Source organism: Centruroides vittatus, unplaced genomic scaffold, assembly GCF_030686945.1.
Source record: "Centruroides vittatus isolate TY-2023 unplaced genomic scaffold, ASM3068694v2 contig_980, whole genome shotgun sequence".
Classification (NCBI taxonomy): Eukaryota; Metazoa; Arthropoda; class Arachnida; order Scorpiones; family Buthidae; genus Centruroides; species Centruroides vittatus.
In genome coordinates this window covers 491,554-505,994 of record NW_027122652.1, presented here as the reverse complement: position 1 = coordinate 505,994, position 14,441 = coordinate 491,554, and the positions used below count along the sequence as shown (strand labels likewise).

The window sequence follows — 14,441 nt, the reverse complement described above, 5'->3', positions numbered from 1 at the left end:
GTATAGTTTCTGGCATGATGTGACATTTTCTGCATGTGTCATTTGTGAGTGTTGCATCTTTAAGTATGTGTTTTCTGTAGTTTTTAGTATTTATGACCTGATCCTGAATGGTGATCATGAATCCTTCCATCTCCCCAAAGAGGCATCCCCGAGCTAACCAGCTGTTTGACACAGTTTTGCCAACAAAATCCTGGACCAGATCATAAGGATGCCTGCCATGGAGTGCCTTTCAAGCCCACGATTGCTTAATGATGTCTATGCTTTTTATATGTTGTGTTGTGTCCATATGATGTGAGCGTAAGTTTAATGGTGTATTATTTGAGTCTGCTGGAGTTACTGCTTTATGTAATTGTGATGTTTCTTGTTTTTTGTAGAAAAACTCTCGCAGTGACTGCATTTGTTTGTAGTGAAGGTTAACTATGTCAATCAGGCCACGTCCGCCATCTTTACGTGGAAGGGTTAATCTTTCTGTGGCGGATTTAGGATGGTATTGTTTATGCTTAGTAAGTGGTGTTCTTGTTTTCCTTTGGAGTTGCTCAAGATCTGTGTGAGTCCAATGTATAACTCCAAAAGAATATGTGAATACTGGGATGACATATGTGTTTATTGCTTTAACTGTGTGTTTTGCATTTAACTCTGTTCTGAGAATAACACTTAACCTACGTTGGTATTCTTTAATTAATCTTTGCTTTATTTGTGCATGTTCTATTAGTTTGGCCTGTTGGAATCCTAAATACTTGTAGAACTCCCCCTCTTCCATGGATTCAATAACGTCTCCATTTCCAAGAGCAAAATCTTCTTTCTTCAGGATTCCTTTTTCTATGTGAAGTGTTTTGCATTTATCTAGGCCAAATTCCATTTGTATGTTCTTGGTGTATGAATGTGTGATTTGTAGGAGTTGATGAAGTTGATTTTGTGTGGATGCATAAAGTTTTATGTCATCCATGTACATGAGATGTGACAGTGTAAACTGTGTTGTTTTTTCATGTCTGATATTGTAACCATATTGCATGTTGTTTAACATGTTGGATAATGGGTTCAGGGCTAGGCAGAACCAGAGAGGACTCAAGGAATCTCCTTGAAAAATTCCTCGCCTAATAAAAATTTGGTTTGTTTGTATGGAAGTGTTACTAATCCTGAGATGTAGTGTTGTTCTCCAGTGCTGCATAGTGTTTTGGAAGAATGCAATGAGTGATGGATGTATTTTGTACATGTGTAGGATATGTAGCAGCCAACTGTGTGGAACACTGTCGAACAGGGCCGGATTTACATAAGGGCATTTGGGGCCTGTGCCCAGAGCCCCCACAAAATAGGGGCCCCCACAAAACTAAAAAAAAATTATGTTTAAACATAATTTTTTTTCTGTTACCGCGACAGCCTAGTGTGGCCTAATCATGAGGGCAACAGGCAGAGAAAACCAAACTCGGGAAAAAACCTATAAAACATCGGAAAATTTTGGGAAAAAATTTCACATAGGTATTTTTCAGTTAAATTAAAATAATTAGTTTTACACAATAAAATATATGTATGTTTACAATAACCTTATTTTTAAATTAAATTTACAACTTCCTAGTTCAAATCTAATTGAAAGTACAGTATTTTGTGTAAATTTTCTAAATCATCAAATTTGCCTACGCTTAAAGGGGGGGACCCCCACAGAATTTGTGCCCAGGGCCCCTGGATTGGTAAATCCGGCCCTGCTGTCGAATGCTTTTCTGTAGTCTATATATGCCATGTGTATGTTTCTGTGTTGTTAGTGTGCTTGCCATAGAATGACTGAATCTATGAGTAACTGTTCTTTGCATCCCCTGTGATTTCTACGGCAACCTTTTTGTTGTTCTGTAAGAATGTCATGTTCTTCAATATGTTTGTATATTTTGTTTGCGATACAGGATGTCAATAATTTGTAGAGTGTTGGAAGACATGTAATTGGTCTGTATTGTGTGGGGTCTGTGGTATTGTTGTTTTTAGGTTTCATGTAGGTCAGTGTTTCCCAAAGTGTGGTACGCGTACCCCCAGGGGTACGGGAAGAGTTTAGTGGGGATACACGCTGCACCGTGCTTCGGCTGTTCCTGGTCAACAAGCAGTTTACTTTTTTCGATTACAAAGATAGAAAAATAATAAAAAACTTCGTTACTTCTTAGCGGTTTCGCCGGGTGCTGTGATTCTGTGTATTCCTCCACCCTATGGCCAAGACAAAAACCTGCAGTATCTACACATTGAATTGTTACAATGTGCGCGTGTGTATTTTTAGCTTTTGTGCGATTTTTCTAAGAGGAAAGGTTTGTTATGTGCTTTAGTATTAATAAAAAGCTAAAAATGCCGAATAAACCAATTTTTCTGCAGCTAGTTATTACAACTAACAATTCTTAGCAAAGACTTACTTTGACAGTGCTTCTAGAAAGATGAAAATGAGACCTAAAGTCCATATTGCTATATCTAGGAACAATATTTTCCACATAGTCTTCTATTTTGGCTTTTTCGATTTTTCAATTGCAGCAGCACATAGAAATGGAATATCCTCGTTATCTTTGGTTTTTGATTTAAAGTATATGCAATTTTTTTGACGAGGGGTACTCAGCATTAAGAAAATTATACAAAGGGTACACAGATGTCAAAAGTTTGGGAAACACTGATGTAGGTGATGCCCTGAGTAAGAAAATTTGGCATGTCTTGTGGATTGATGATGATGTGTGTTAGGTGTTTAGCTAGTTCCTGGTGCAATGATGTAAACTTTTTGTACCAGAAATTGTGAATGTTGTCTACTCCAGGTGTCTTCCAGTTGTGTGTTCTGTTAACAGTGTATTGGAAATCATGTATGTTTATTTCAGCACAGGGCATAGTTGGTATGTTGTGCAAGTTTCTGTTCTCCTGCTCGATCCAGCCTGCATCAGCATTGTGCGTGACAGCACTGGACCAAAGAGAAGACCAATAAGTTATGAGTTGTTCTTCTGTTGGTGTGCCACTGTGCACAGTATCAGTGTTTGCTTTGTTATTAATTTGTCTGTAAAAGAGTTTTTCATTGTTTGTAAATAATTTATTTTGTTGTTTTCGTAGTGTACATGTTTTGTATCGTTTGAGTCTACGTGCTTTGGCAGCAAGTTTTTGTTTTAGTGTATCAATGTATTCTGTAATGCATGTGTTGTGATGTTCGTGTTTTGTATGTGTTTTTATTTTCTTGAAAATGTTTTTGAGCTGTTTCTTTAACTTTGGTGTTATGTTGTTTTTAGTGTATTGTGTCAGCCTGCCTAATTGCTGTCTAATGTCATTTATTTGTGTTTCTATTCTTCTCTGCCAGGCAGGCTTGTGATAGAATTGTGTTTTCTGTGTATTTGTCTGTGATTGTACTTTCAGACCATGGTGTGTCACTACTGTGACTGCCCCAGCATAAACTAATGTATGAATGTCTGCGAGTGTAGAAATTGAATGAATGTAGTGTGGTAATAAGTGAGTGTTTACATAATTTAGTGTTTTTCCTACTTCCTTTGACATGTTGATTTTTGGTATTCGTGGTCGGTTTGTGGGATCTGTGCCTGTATATTTAGTGAGTGTTTCCTGAAATGTAAGTGAGAGCGTATTAACTGAATCCATGTCTATGTTATCAGTGATGGATGAGGAAGTGTCTGTAGTATCATTAGTGGTAATTGTTGTATGTGTGTTATTATCAATGCTTGTTGCTGGACTATCCTGACAGGTTACATGATCTTCATTAATGTTAGATGTTTCTGTCTGTTGATGTATTTGATCAGCAACCTGTTGTTTGATAAGTTCAAGTGTTGTTTGTGGAATAAGGTTGTTGTGTATAATTGTTCTTTTTTGATCAACAACCTTTTGTTCAGTGACAGTGAGATGAGGATACTGTTGTGTGAATCTATGGTGTAGTTGTTGTCTGTATGCTGTCATGTTTGTTTCGAGTTTTGTGATAGTGTAGTAAGTACAGATGATAAACTCGTTCATTTCTACTGTCCATTTCATCCGTTGGTCGTGGTTTTCCAGCCTTTGTGGTCTGTGGATGCATTGCCACAGAAACACCAAGGCTGGGTTGGTTCCTGACATCTGTTGAGGGCATTGCAGTAGCCATGCTTGGGCCAGTGCTGCTTTCTTCGCCACTGGTAACCAAGGGAGACTGTGGCCTATTTTTCGAACGTCAGCCTCTGCCTAACCCACGAATGCGGACCTTGTTAACCCGGGCATCGTCCAAGCTGGTATCACACTTTGATCTGGTTATTACCATAATAAATATCTCCACAGAATGTGGGTGTGGTCACTCTTAGCTTCATTTCTCCCCATACACCTTACTGGCATGGGTGTCCCTACCAGGAGCTTGTGCTCTAGCCTGCATTGCCCCTATGGATCAGTAAAATTACTGGGCTCTCCCACCACGACCAGGTGGTGACCACGGGAGAGTTGTTATTATTATTATTATTATCAACTCGTCTCGATTATATATATATAGATTAGATGCTTCCATCTTACTAATGTAGTCCTTTTCACTATTCTTTAAGTCATTTTTAGTGGTTCTCACAATTCCATAGTTTTTTGACAAACTTGTTTTTCTTTCACCATTTTTTAATTGTATAAATCAGAGAAGAGAGGATAAATTAAAATTAACATTTTAGTTATGCAGAAAAAATTGTTGGTCAAATTTTTTAGAGACAATATTTTCTTGGGCAGATACGTTAATGATTTAAAAATCATTGTCTTATATCAAATCCAAAAATTGACTTTATTTCCAGTCTAGATTTATTCCAAATTTAATACCAAAATAAAATATTTTGACTCTCTTTTGAAAAATACTTTTAAATTTAAAATCACGTGTTTTCGTATATATTATTTTTGCATAAAATTCAAATGTAATTAAAATTGTATATATATAATTACATGGTAAAGTAACAAGCTATGAAAATAATAGTAGTAGTAAATATCACACACACAACCAATATCCAGCAAGAAGAAATTACAAGAAAGCAGATGTTTTCAACTGCTTTTAATGGACATCACAAAATAGATGAAAATGTTTGCTTTCTTTTTGCTGGATATTGGTTGTGTGTGTAGTGTTTATTTACATATGGCCAGTTTTGATTAATTTAACTTATAGTAATAGTAATTTATTACTCATTTAAATCATATTTTACAAATAATTAAAAACAATTATTCAAAAAATTGAAAATATGAAATTTATAAGCAAAACATGTCTTTCAAGCTGTGAAATATTAAGTAAGAAGTTAATTTTAAGAATAAAGTTGAAAAATATTTATTTGTGTTTTAAACTGAAATTATATTAAATGTATTTTTCAAATATATTTCAGGTTTTACAAAATATGTTACATTGTGCGGATCTTAGTAATCCTACTAAACCTCTAAAATTATATCAACAATGGGTTGATTTGATAATGGAGGAATTCTTCCAACAAGGAGATAAAGAAAGAGAAGAAGGAATGGACATCAGTCCCATGTGTGATAGAAATACTGCAACTATTGAAAAAACTCAGGTAATATGGGTTTTTAACTTTATTGTATACTTTTTAACATTGACAAGTTGTTGCAATGCAGGTTCCCCTGTTATACAAACATATTGCATTCTTGAAAACTCAGCATAAGATAAATTTTTGTAAATCAAAGATGTAATTAACATTGATTTCAATGGAGAAGTCATTTAAGCATTCCTTAATTTCTTAGAAACCCACCCAATTTTGTTGAAGTATAACAAAAAGGTATGAAAACTTAACACTACACAAGCAGACATAACAATAAAAAATACTAAATTTTATTTGAATTAATATAAATTAAAACTTACAAAATGAAGTTATGCCTTTATCACAATTTAAGTTTTACAACTAGATTTGTAACTTCTGAGAAAAGTGCAAACTCTATGTGGATACAGGGAATTTGAAAGTTGCCTTTATTATTTCTTACATTCACAAAAATTTGTCCTCTGGATTCTTCATAGGCAGGGAAAAGATATTATGATTTTCTTTGTATCTGCAAGTTTTGATAAATGTTCATAATGCAGGGGAATCTGTGTTGTTAATCATTAGAAAATTATATCAATTGCATATATGATAAGTATTTGTATTCTATTCAAAGAAAACTATTTGGAGAGTCATTACAGTATAAAATATGCAGCTTCATATTGGTTTTTTTTTAATTATTCAGAATAATTGAGACTGCTAGTTTTATATAATTTTAAAACAAATATGCATAGTACTATATAAACAAAAACTAATAAGGACATGCATTAAAATGAAGACAATAAAAGTTTTGTCTTTTTAGCTTATCATCATTATTAACATAATAAAGTGTCAAAGGGATGAAATAAGGGAAAGGAATGGGATGTTCAGGTTTTACCCTATTAATTATTATTAGTATTCTTAATTACATAACAATTAATTATTATTACACTTATATATTAATTCAGTTAACTTAATTATCACAAAACGTTGAAGCAGATGATGTTAAAGGAATTGAGTGGTGTGTCTAGGTTTTATGCTAGCCTGTATTTCCACAGGGTCCTAGAGGGTAGGAAAAATTTGGTGCAGATATGTCAAAGGGTTTAGAAGTATTTAGAAGACAGACTAAAGTTCTAAAGATTTTTTTTAATGTAAAGTTTATTTTATCTTAACATTTGACTGCCATAATTATAATTAACATTAAACTCTAAAATAAATTTCTTTGACTTTAACCCAAACAGTTTTTATTTGAAATTTTTTTTTGTCATTTTGTGCATCTTATTAACTATACTAATTGAACTAATTAATCCAATCTGTTTAACTATAAATATATTTTTCAGGTGGGTTTTATTGACTACATTGTTCATCCTTTGTGGGAAACTTGGGCTGATTTAGTAAATCCTGCTGCTCAAGATATCTTGGATACATTGGAAGAAAATCGAGATTGGTATCAAAATATGATTCCTATAAGTCCGACTAACAGTATGGGTGAAATTTCTCACGAAGATGGAGATAGTGATGCAGGATCGCAACATGATCTCGTAGCTGCAGCTGAAAAAATCAAATTCCACATCACAGCTGATGATCTGGAAGATGATGAAGATGAAGATGGTGATTGTGGTTAAATCGTATGCTTTCCAACAAAACTAGATCATATTCAAAGGAGTTCTTTCTAGTCCTGTAATTGGTCCCGTGGGGTAAAGGGACGTCAACTTTAAAACAATCTTGCCCGAGCCCAGAATTAATATTATAGAAAGTATTTAGATCAGTATAGAGAAACAAATCAATTCTCTGCATGTTGTCGTTTGTAAAATAGTTCTCCCAAATGTGGTGCTTTATCAATATTGTGATCATTGTCATCGTCATCAAATATTCAACATTGTACAAAATTTAGTATTGTTGATAATTTGCTCAGGCATAGTGCCATGATTTTATTCTTTGTCAGTCATAATTTAGAAATTTATTTTGAGGGAAAAAAAGCTTGAAAAATAGTTCATCTTTCTGTAGATAAAGTTTTTATTGAGGCTATATTTATACAAAATACTCATAAGGATTTGTGAATGTGAGCTGCTATGTAAAGACTATTTAGATATGCTTTAAGAGTGATTTATACCTCTCAAAACACTTGCAGAATATCAAAATGTACAATCACAACAAATCCCTTAATATATATATATATTTATAATGTCAGTGGTGAATATTACCCTGGCTGATGTTCATATTGTTATATGAAATGCATTTTGGTTAAATTTTATAAATGATAAATATAATTTAAGAGAAAAAAAGTATCCAGTTATAAAATTGAAAATGTTTATAAGATTTTGTTCCTGATCCTGATCAGTCCTTCCATATTTTGTTTAATATTTTAAACATTTCATTTGTTTCATTTTTCATTTCTTTTATTCTTTTACAGATTCCCTTTTCTTGATATGCAATAATAAAATATTGCTTAGTGTTTTAACATTGAAAAGATATTTATAATGTATGTACAGTTCATGTCTTCAATATGTACAGTCTGTAGATAATATAATCGAATATTTAAAGTTCTCCACAATTTGAACTGTGGATGTATTACACCTTAAGCAATAAGATAGTTAAATTTTCTTGTTTTGTATAAATTTATTTTGGATTGAAAATCCTTAAGCATTTTTTTTTCTACAGTTTTATGAAAAGGAAAAAGTAATTGTTAATTGTGGTTGTGATTTTATTTCCTTTTAATTCAGCCAGTTCCTCAATTGAGAAAAAACCAAAATGGCCAGAAATTAAATAAAATGTTTTATTGTTCTGAATGTCAGTTTTTTTTAATATTAATGTGCCCACACTCTAAAATGGCAAAAATACAATTATGAAAATTAACAAATTTACCATCAAATAGAATTTATAAACAGACTAAAGAAACAGAATATACAGGGTGGCCTAAATAAAGTGTTACATCTCAATAACCCATTATTCAATAGATGTTTAAAAATAACTTTTAGTCAGTGTTCAAGATAGGAAAGGCATTATCAAATCGGCTAAAGAACTACGTGACCCCAGTGGGGTGGAGGTCAACTCAGAAATTTCAATTGGAACCCTATCAAAACATTAACGTATTTGCATTCTATGCTTAAAAAAGTGCAACTTTTAGTCGGAAGTTTTTCTTAAATATTTTTAAAAATCCTCGTAAAGTAACGGTTGACGAATTAATACAAAAATCAATTTGAATTTTTCTGTATCAAAATAGCTTAGCTCACAATTGGATTTTTTTGTGTGTGGGGATACAATAATAAACGAGTGTTGTTCAGTTTCCAAAAGACACGAGAATAAAATGGCCTGTACATCAATCACACACAGCATTTATTCAAATAAATTATGTAATGACACTAAATAAATGCTTAATAGTAGGCCCTACGTGCTGTTTACAAACATATTGATTTTTTGTTGTTAAATAAAATGTCAAAACGTTGCTCTGCATCATTATTATTAATGATAAAAAGCCGGAACGTAAATTTTGTATTTCGTTCAATTGTGAAACGTTTACGAATTTAAATACAGATAGAAGGCCATTATAGTTTGCGCATATTTGACGTCACGTCCGGTTTATCAGCTTTCAGTAATTCTTCAGTTTTGTAACGATTCTCGCTGCAGCCAAATTTTTTCACCAACAGAATAATTTTCTATTTATAGTTCGACCAAATTAATAACAATTTAAAAATAAAACAGATATTAGTAAACTCTCCTCTACGCGTATAAGATTTTAATGCAAGAATATTTCTTAAATTCGAGCGCCCTCATTCGACGGATATTAGAACTTTTTCAGTCCAATTCATTAAAAATCCACGGCGACGCGTACAAATTGATCTTATAAAATACGTACCGCCATCTATCGTCGAATATGAGAATTATTAAATTTTTCAAATATTTTAATAGTTTCGCGTTATTTTAAGCCAGGAAGATATTAATAAATATCTGAAACTCGTAAATTTGAATGCTGACGCAATGCTTATTTATAAACAACTCTTTTCAATATCATAAACGTTATTTTAGAAATTCCTTCTAAATTTAAGGAAAAATATTAGCTGTTGATACCATCAAACATTTGTTTTTCTATTCACAAATTTCCAAACACCATGTCACACGCCTATAAAAATGTTGTTGATTATAATTTATCCTTTCCCATGAACTATCTTTATGAAAATAATAATTAGGATTAATTATGCTTAATTAATGACGTTGTTATTTAAAAAATAACAGGAGATTATATGAAAATTATAACATTTATTTCTCGTTTCGTGTGTTAAATGTGTTAATTCGTAATTAATAAATGAATTATGATAATGACGTTTATAATTTTAGTATTTTAAGCTCGAAATTTCGAAATTTACTCTCGGCCACGTGGTGCGGTCACGGGGCCGAACCCGCTATGGGCATGGAAAAAAAAGGCCCTCTTAGTTTGGAAAGAGTTTAAAAAATAATAATTTCGGCCATTTCTAATCTTACTGGGTAGATTCTTGCGATAAAATTTGGATGTAGCATCGCAAGAAAACTCACAATTCTACGTCGTCAATAGAAAATGGCACTTAAATTTGGAATTTTAGGACGTATTCCCCCCAAATCGAGCCCTTGTAACATTATTTTTATGTTCTATTAACATATTTTTTCTCCCGGAGCAGCGATCCGTGAATCTTATTCCATTTCTAAAAGTGACGCGCCTGTATGAAAAATATAAGTTTTATTTTGTGGTGAAATTATCTTGGCGAATCCTAACGAAAATGATTTTCGACAAGAGCCCTTATAAGGTGGTCTCTAACTACGAAGGAAGAACGAAATGTCAGTCGGAATTTTGCTGTTGATAAATATTATTCCCAAGACCGGATGTGAGTAAGTTCTGCTAAACGACCATTCTTCCTTTCCAGATACGGCAAGTGCACCTGGAAAATGTCTACCCCTTCCGGTGCTCTACCTGGTTCTATATTAGGATTTAGGCTAAATATAATCGGAACAAACAAACAAAAGTGTTCAGTTTGGTCAATGGCATTCTAATATTGGCAAAGGTCATCATCATATATAATAAATCTTTTCGAATCTTTATAAGAAAGTAATTGTTATTGTAATTTAATAAATCCGATGAATATTTTAACTAAAGTATAGTATTTATTTAGACGTAGAGAATATCTAAAATGCTGCGTTGCCATTAGACCGCATATTTGATAGTGCCTCTTACTTAAGGCTTCGTGTATCGTCGTAGCCTGGGGGTTATGTCTAGTAAATTAATCCTGTAGAACGGGATTTAATAGGAGACACTCCTTTAGACTACTGTCATTCAATTTCCTCGAAAGTTTATTATTATGATTTCCTGTGAATGCTTTAATACGACTCGTTTTGGTGGCTAATATGTTTGGGGAAATCAATATCGGCCTATTTCCGGAAACCGTCTTTCATTGTTTTCTGGTCAGCCCTTCCCTAAATGTCACCTAGATTCCTCATCTGTTCCGATACGGTACATAGATTTCTCGGAAAGAAAAAGACTTGTACCTTAACGCTTCAAATAAACTGTTGCATTAAAAGATCGCGAAGAGATTCGAGATTCTCTCTCTCTCTCTCTCTCTATAGAGTCACTAAATTCTTCGTGTTAGAGTTTACTCTAAAAGAAGAATTCGGAGCATTTCATTGATGCACTTTTTCATCTATATTTAGTTAGTTGACTCATAGATCTGCTAATCATAGCTCGATACCTGAGAGTACTTCCGTGCCAAAAGATGTTTATGGATGGAAAATCCGTCTTTCCTAACGCATTACTGCATTTAAATCGCGTATTGTTCTGAAAATTCGATGGAGGCTATATTGGGTAATGATAAGTGTGGGCGTATGACGTCATATAAACACTGGACCGTTTAAATGACGTCAATATTTCTCTTACTATCCAGCCAAGCATGAGAGAAGAGAAAAGAGCGGGTCAATAAACAAGTGGGTCGGAAGTGATGCGTTTGGAATCACCATAGCTCGGGGAGAAAAGCTTTTAATTCTCTCTTGGATCATATTTTACTTAACGCTGTCTCGATAATATATATTTGTTCTTCAAGTTTCGATGGAAACATTTCGAAACTTCCGTATAACTTCAGGTTTATAGTTGCTTGTCCTTGAACCAGAAAAAAAAAGAAAAGAAAAAAACTGATCTGGAACAGTACTTATCTAATTAAGAAATAAAAAAAACTAATTTATTCACCGAAGTGACGCTGCAAAGAACAAACCTAAAGGACTTGATTTTAATCAGCTTCTCCGAAAAATTCCTTTGTTTTTATATATTAGCAGCTTTAGAATTAAATGCTATACTTATTATTATTTGAATGATCCTTACGTAAATATTTCTAGCAATTTTAGAAAAGAATTTCGTGAAACCGGTTTTCTAAAACTTGCAATTCTAAGAAGTTCTAAACGAAATTTATTTACGATTTAGGAAAGGTAAAATTATATAAATTGTATATACTTTTACTTCAGCTTCGGAGGTAACTATTAATTTAAATAAATACCTACTCGGTCCTTCACATCTTAGAACGTTCAGCAATATCATGATGGTGATATACGGAAGCCAATTGCTAATAGTCAAAGCTTGACTTCCGTAAAAATATAGCCCAAACTAATAACAGAACTATAATTTTCGATTTATTGGTCTATTACTGAATAATTTGATGAGTGATTAATGATAGAAAATGTATTTATAATCTTTTTTTTGTTGAAAGTAAATAAATAATGACTATTCAAACAAACTGCTCTTTTCGGTAGCTGTAATTAATAAAGAGTGGTAGTCAGCCCATAAGTTCTTATCGATTTATGGGATCGATTTGTATCGCGCGCTACGTCTAATTGCATTGGGAATTTCACTCCTCTTTGGCAACTACTAACCCCCTGGCACCCTCTTCAAGGTCGTTTCTAGTTCGGAAAATCCCTTTTATAGAAAATCAACAAACACATTATTTGCTTTATAATTGCCCTATTTTACCTACTTAAATGATCGACGGCTGGCTTTAAACTAGAACAACGTAAAATTATCGCTTGCGTTTGAAAATTGTTCCACAAAAAAAAGAAGGGAAGCGTGTTTCGGTCACTTTGATGATCTCACGCATTTTATTTAATTCCTAAAATTCATAGGATTCATCCTACCGAGAAAGGGTGGTTTTAGCGTCACTGACTGACCTTTTCAATAACTTGATCACAGGTCAATGTTCTTTCGAATTCAAAAGTAGTGTTCTGATATTTATACGAAGAATTTCAGATTGTTTCCTCGAAAAAAACAACAGAAATAATCTATAGTTTATTTGTTGTCGAGGGCATTTAGAAACCGATTAAATTTGCCGCTGGACGAAATGAATCAGTCGAATTAAATAACGAAATGAGTCAAAAGCGTTTCTGCCCGAAGTAGTGTAACTTAATTTTCGTGTTTAACGATACCTGATGAACAGCGCGTGACTCCACCAGTTATCACTTGTAATTAAATACTACTGGCTAATTTTTAATCCGGTAAGTTTTTATTAATTTTCTCCTCGAATTATTTTTATATTTAGTCTCAATTACTTATGTATCTTTCTTTTCGCTATTGTTTCTAGCCTATAGAAAATAGTTTAATTTTCTACAGCTAATTAATGAGACATTAGATCAATAAAACCCGACGATTATAATTTTAAAATCGTTTATTATATATTAAAATTCAAGCTAGACTAGTCTAGACTATTTTCTTGTCTAGACATAATTCTAGACTAGGTCTAGAATTATGATAACTTATTATAGTATATTAGTTAGATTTTATTTTGTTAGAACGTATTTATAAAGATATTTCTATAAATTTTATGAAATTTTATATACACGCGTGTGTGTGTACATGCCAATTTATGTATGTAACACATAAATAGACTTATATATAAAATGTACTGTACATTACACAAGATGGATATATTGGATGTATATATATATATATAAGGACGTTATGAATAAGCTTTTTAAAATAATATAATGAAGGGATGAGGAGTATTTGAAAAAGATTTAAACAATCGAAATCGTGATTCATGCCTTCCGCCTTGGCTGTAGAAATCCGACATTTCTTCCCAGCTGAATGTGCAACCTAATAATAATTACTAGCCTAACTCCAACTTAGTAAATTTAGAGTTGGAATTTCTTCCTTTTCCCCTTTTAATTCGCCAAAAATTCCTTCTAGTATTTTTAGCCCTCGTATTTACGAATTTCCATTGAGTTTTTCCTATGTAAAAAGCTGTTTCGGTTCCCATTCGATTTCCGATCTTGTATAAAACGGGAAATTGCAAATTATTTTTATCGTTTGTCATGTAGATGATCCGGTTCCCTTAATGCTATTTGTCTTCTTTATAAACTTTTCCCCCTGTTATATAGAGCTAAAGAATAGTGGTATGGGGTCCGGGACAAAGAGGAGCCATAATCCCCGAGTGAAATTCCGGAAAGTGTTAAATCATGAGAAAAACCAAAATGGACTCTTTACAAGGGGGATTATCCTTAATAATTGCTAACAAGAGGTCCGAGTTTATATAGGAGTCTTCAAATAGGATTTAAGACCTCATAACACGACGGAGCGGTCTTTTTAGCCCTCTAACCGGAAAGTTAGGAAGATTGCCAAAACTTTTAAAAGAGAAATGCTCTTTCTTAGTATTTTCCCCGACGACGGTTCGAGGATTATATTAGATTAATGTTACTAGGACCGAGAAAATCTCTTTCTAGAAAAGTATTTAATGTAAATTTAATGTATATATTTTCCTATTTCCTATATATTTGTTATTTCTTAAAACAAAACAACAAATGTATGCGAAATAAGAGGCAAACGTAAAGGTTGCGTGATTCAAGGTCCTTTCAAACATACATATAATATTGCAATGTAAAAAAACGTTCTGGATATTTATTGTACTTCGTATCCACATATGGAAATCCGAATGTGGCTTTTCCTCCTATTCTAATAATATTTTAAACGTTATCACGATACATTGACAAATT

General features: G+C 32.9%; 1 protein-coding gene across 7 annotated transcripts in view; it reads left to right on the top strand.

Moving 5' to 3' along the window:
• LOC136985896 (3',5'-cyclic-AMP phosphodiesterase 4C-like) overlaps positions 1 to 8,239 on the top strand; it is an 87,311-nt gene extending 79,072 nt beyond the window's left edge. For all 7 annotated transcript variants that reach the window (XM_067283285.1, XM_067283282.1, XM_067283286.1 and 4 more), the window contains 2 exons: positions 5,310 to 5,492; positions 6,791 to 8,239. In XM_067283285.1, the coding sequence (XP_067139386.1) occupies positions 5,310 to 5,492; positions 6,791 to 7,075 (468 nt within the window). In that variant the 3' untranslated portion in view covers positions 7,076 to 8,239. The remainder of the gene's footprint in view (positions 1 to 5,309; positions 5,493 to 6,790) is intronic.
• The last annotated feature ends 6,202 nt before the right edge of the window (positions 8,240 to 14,441 follow it).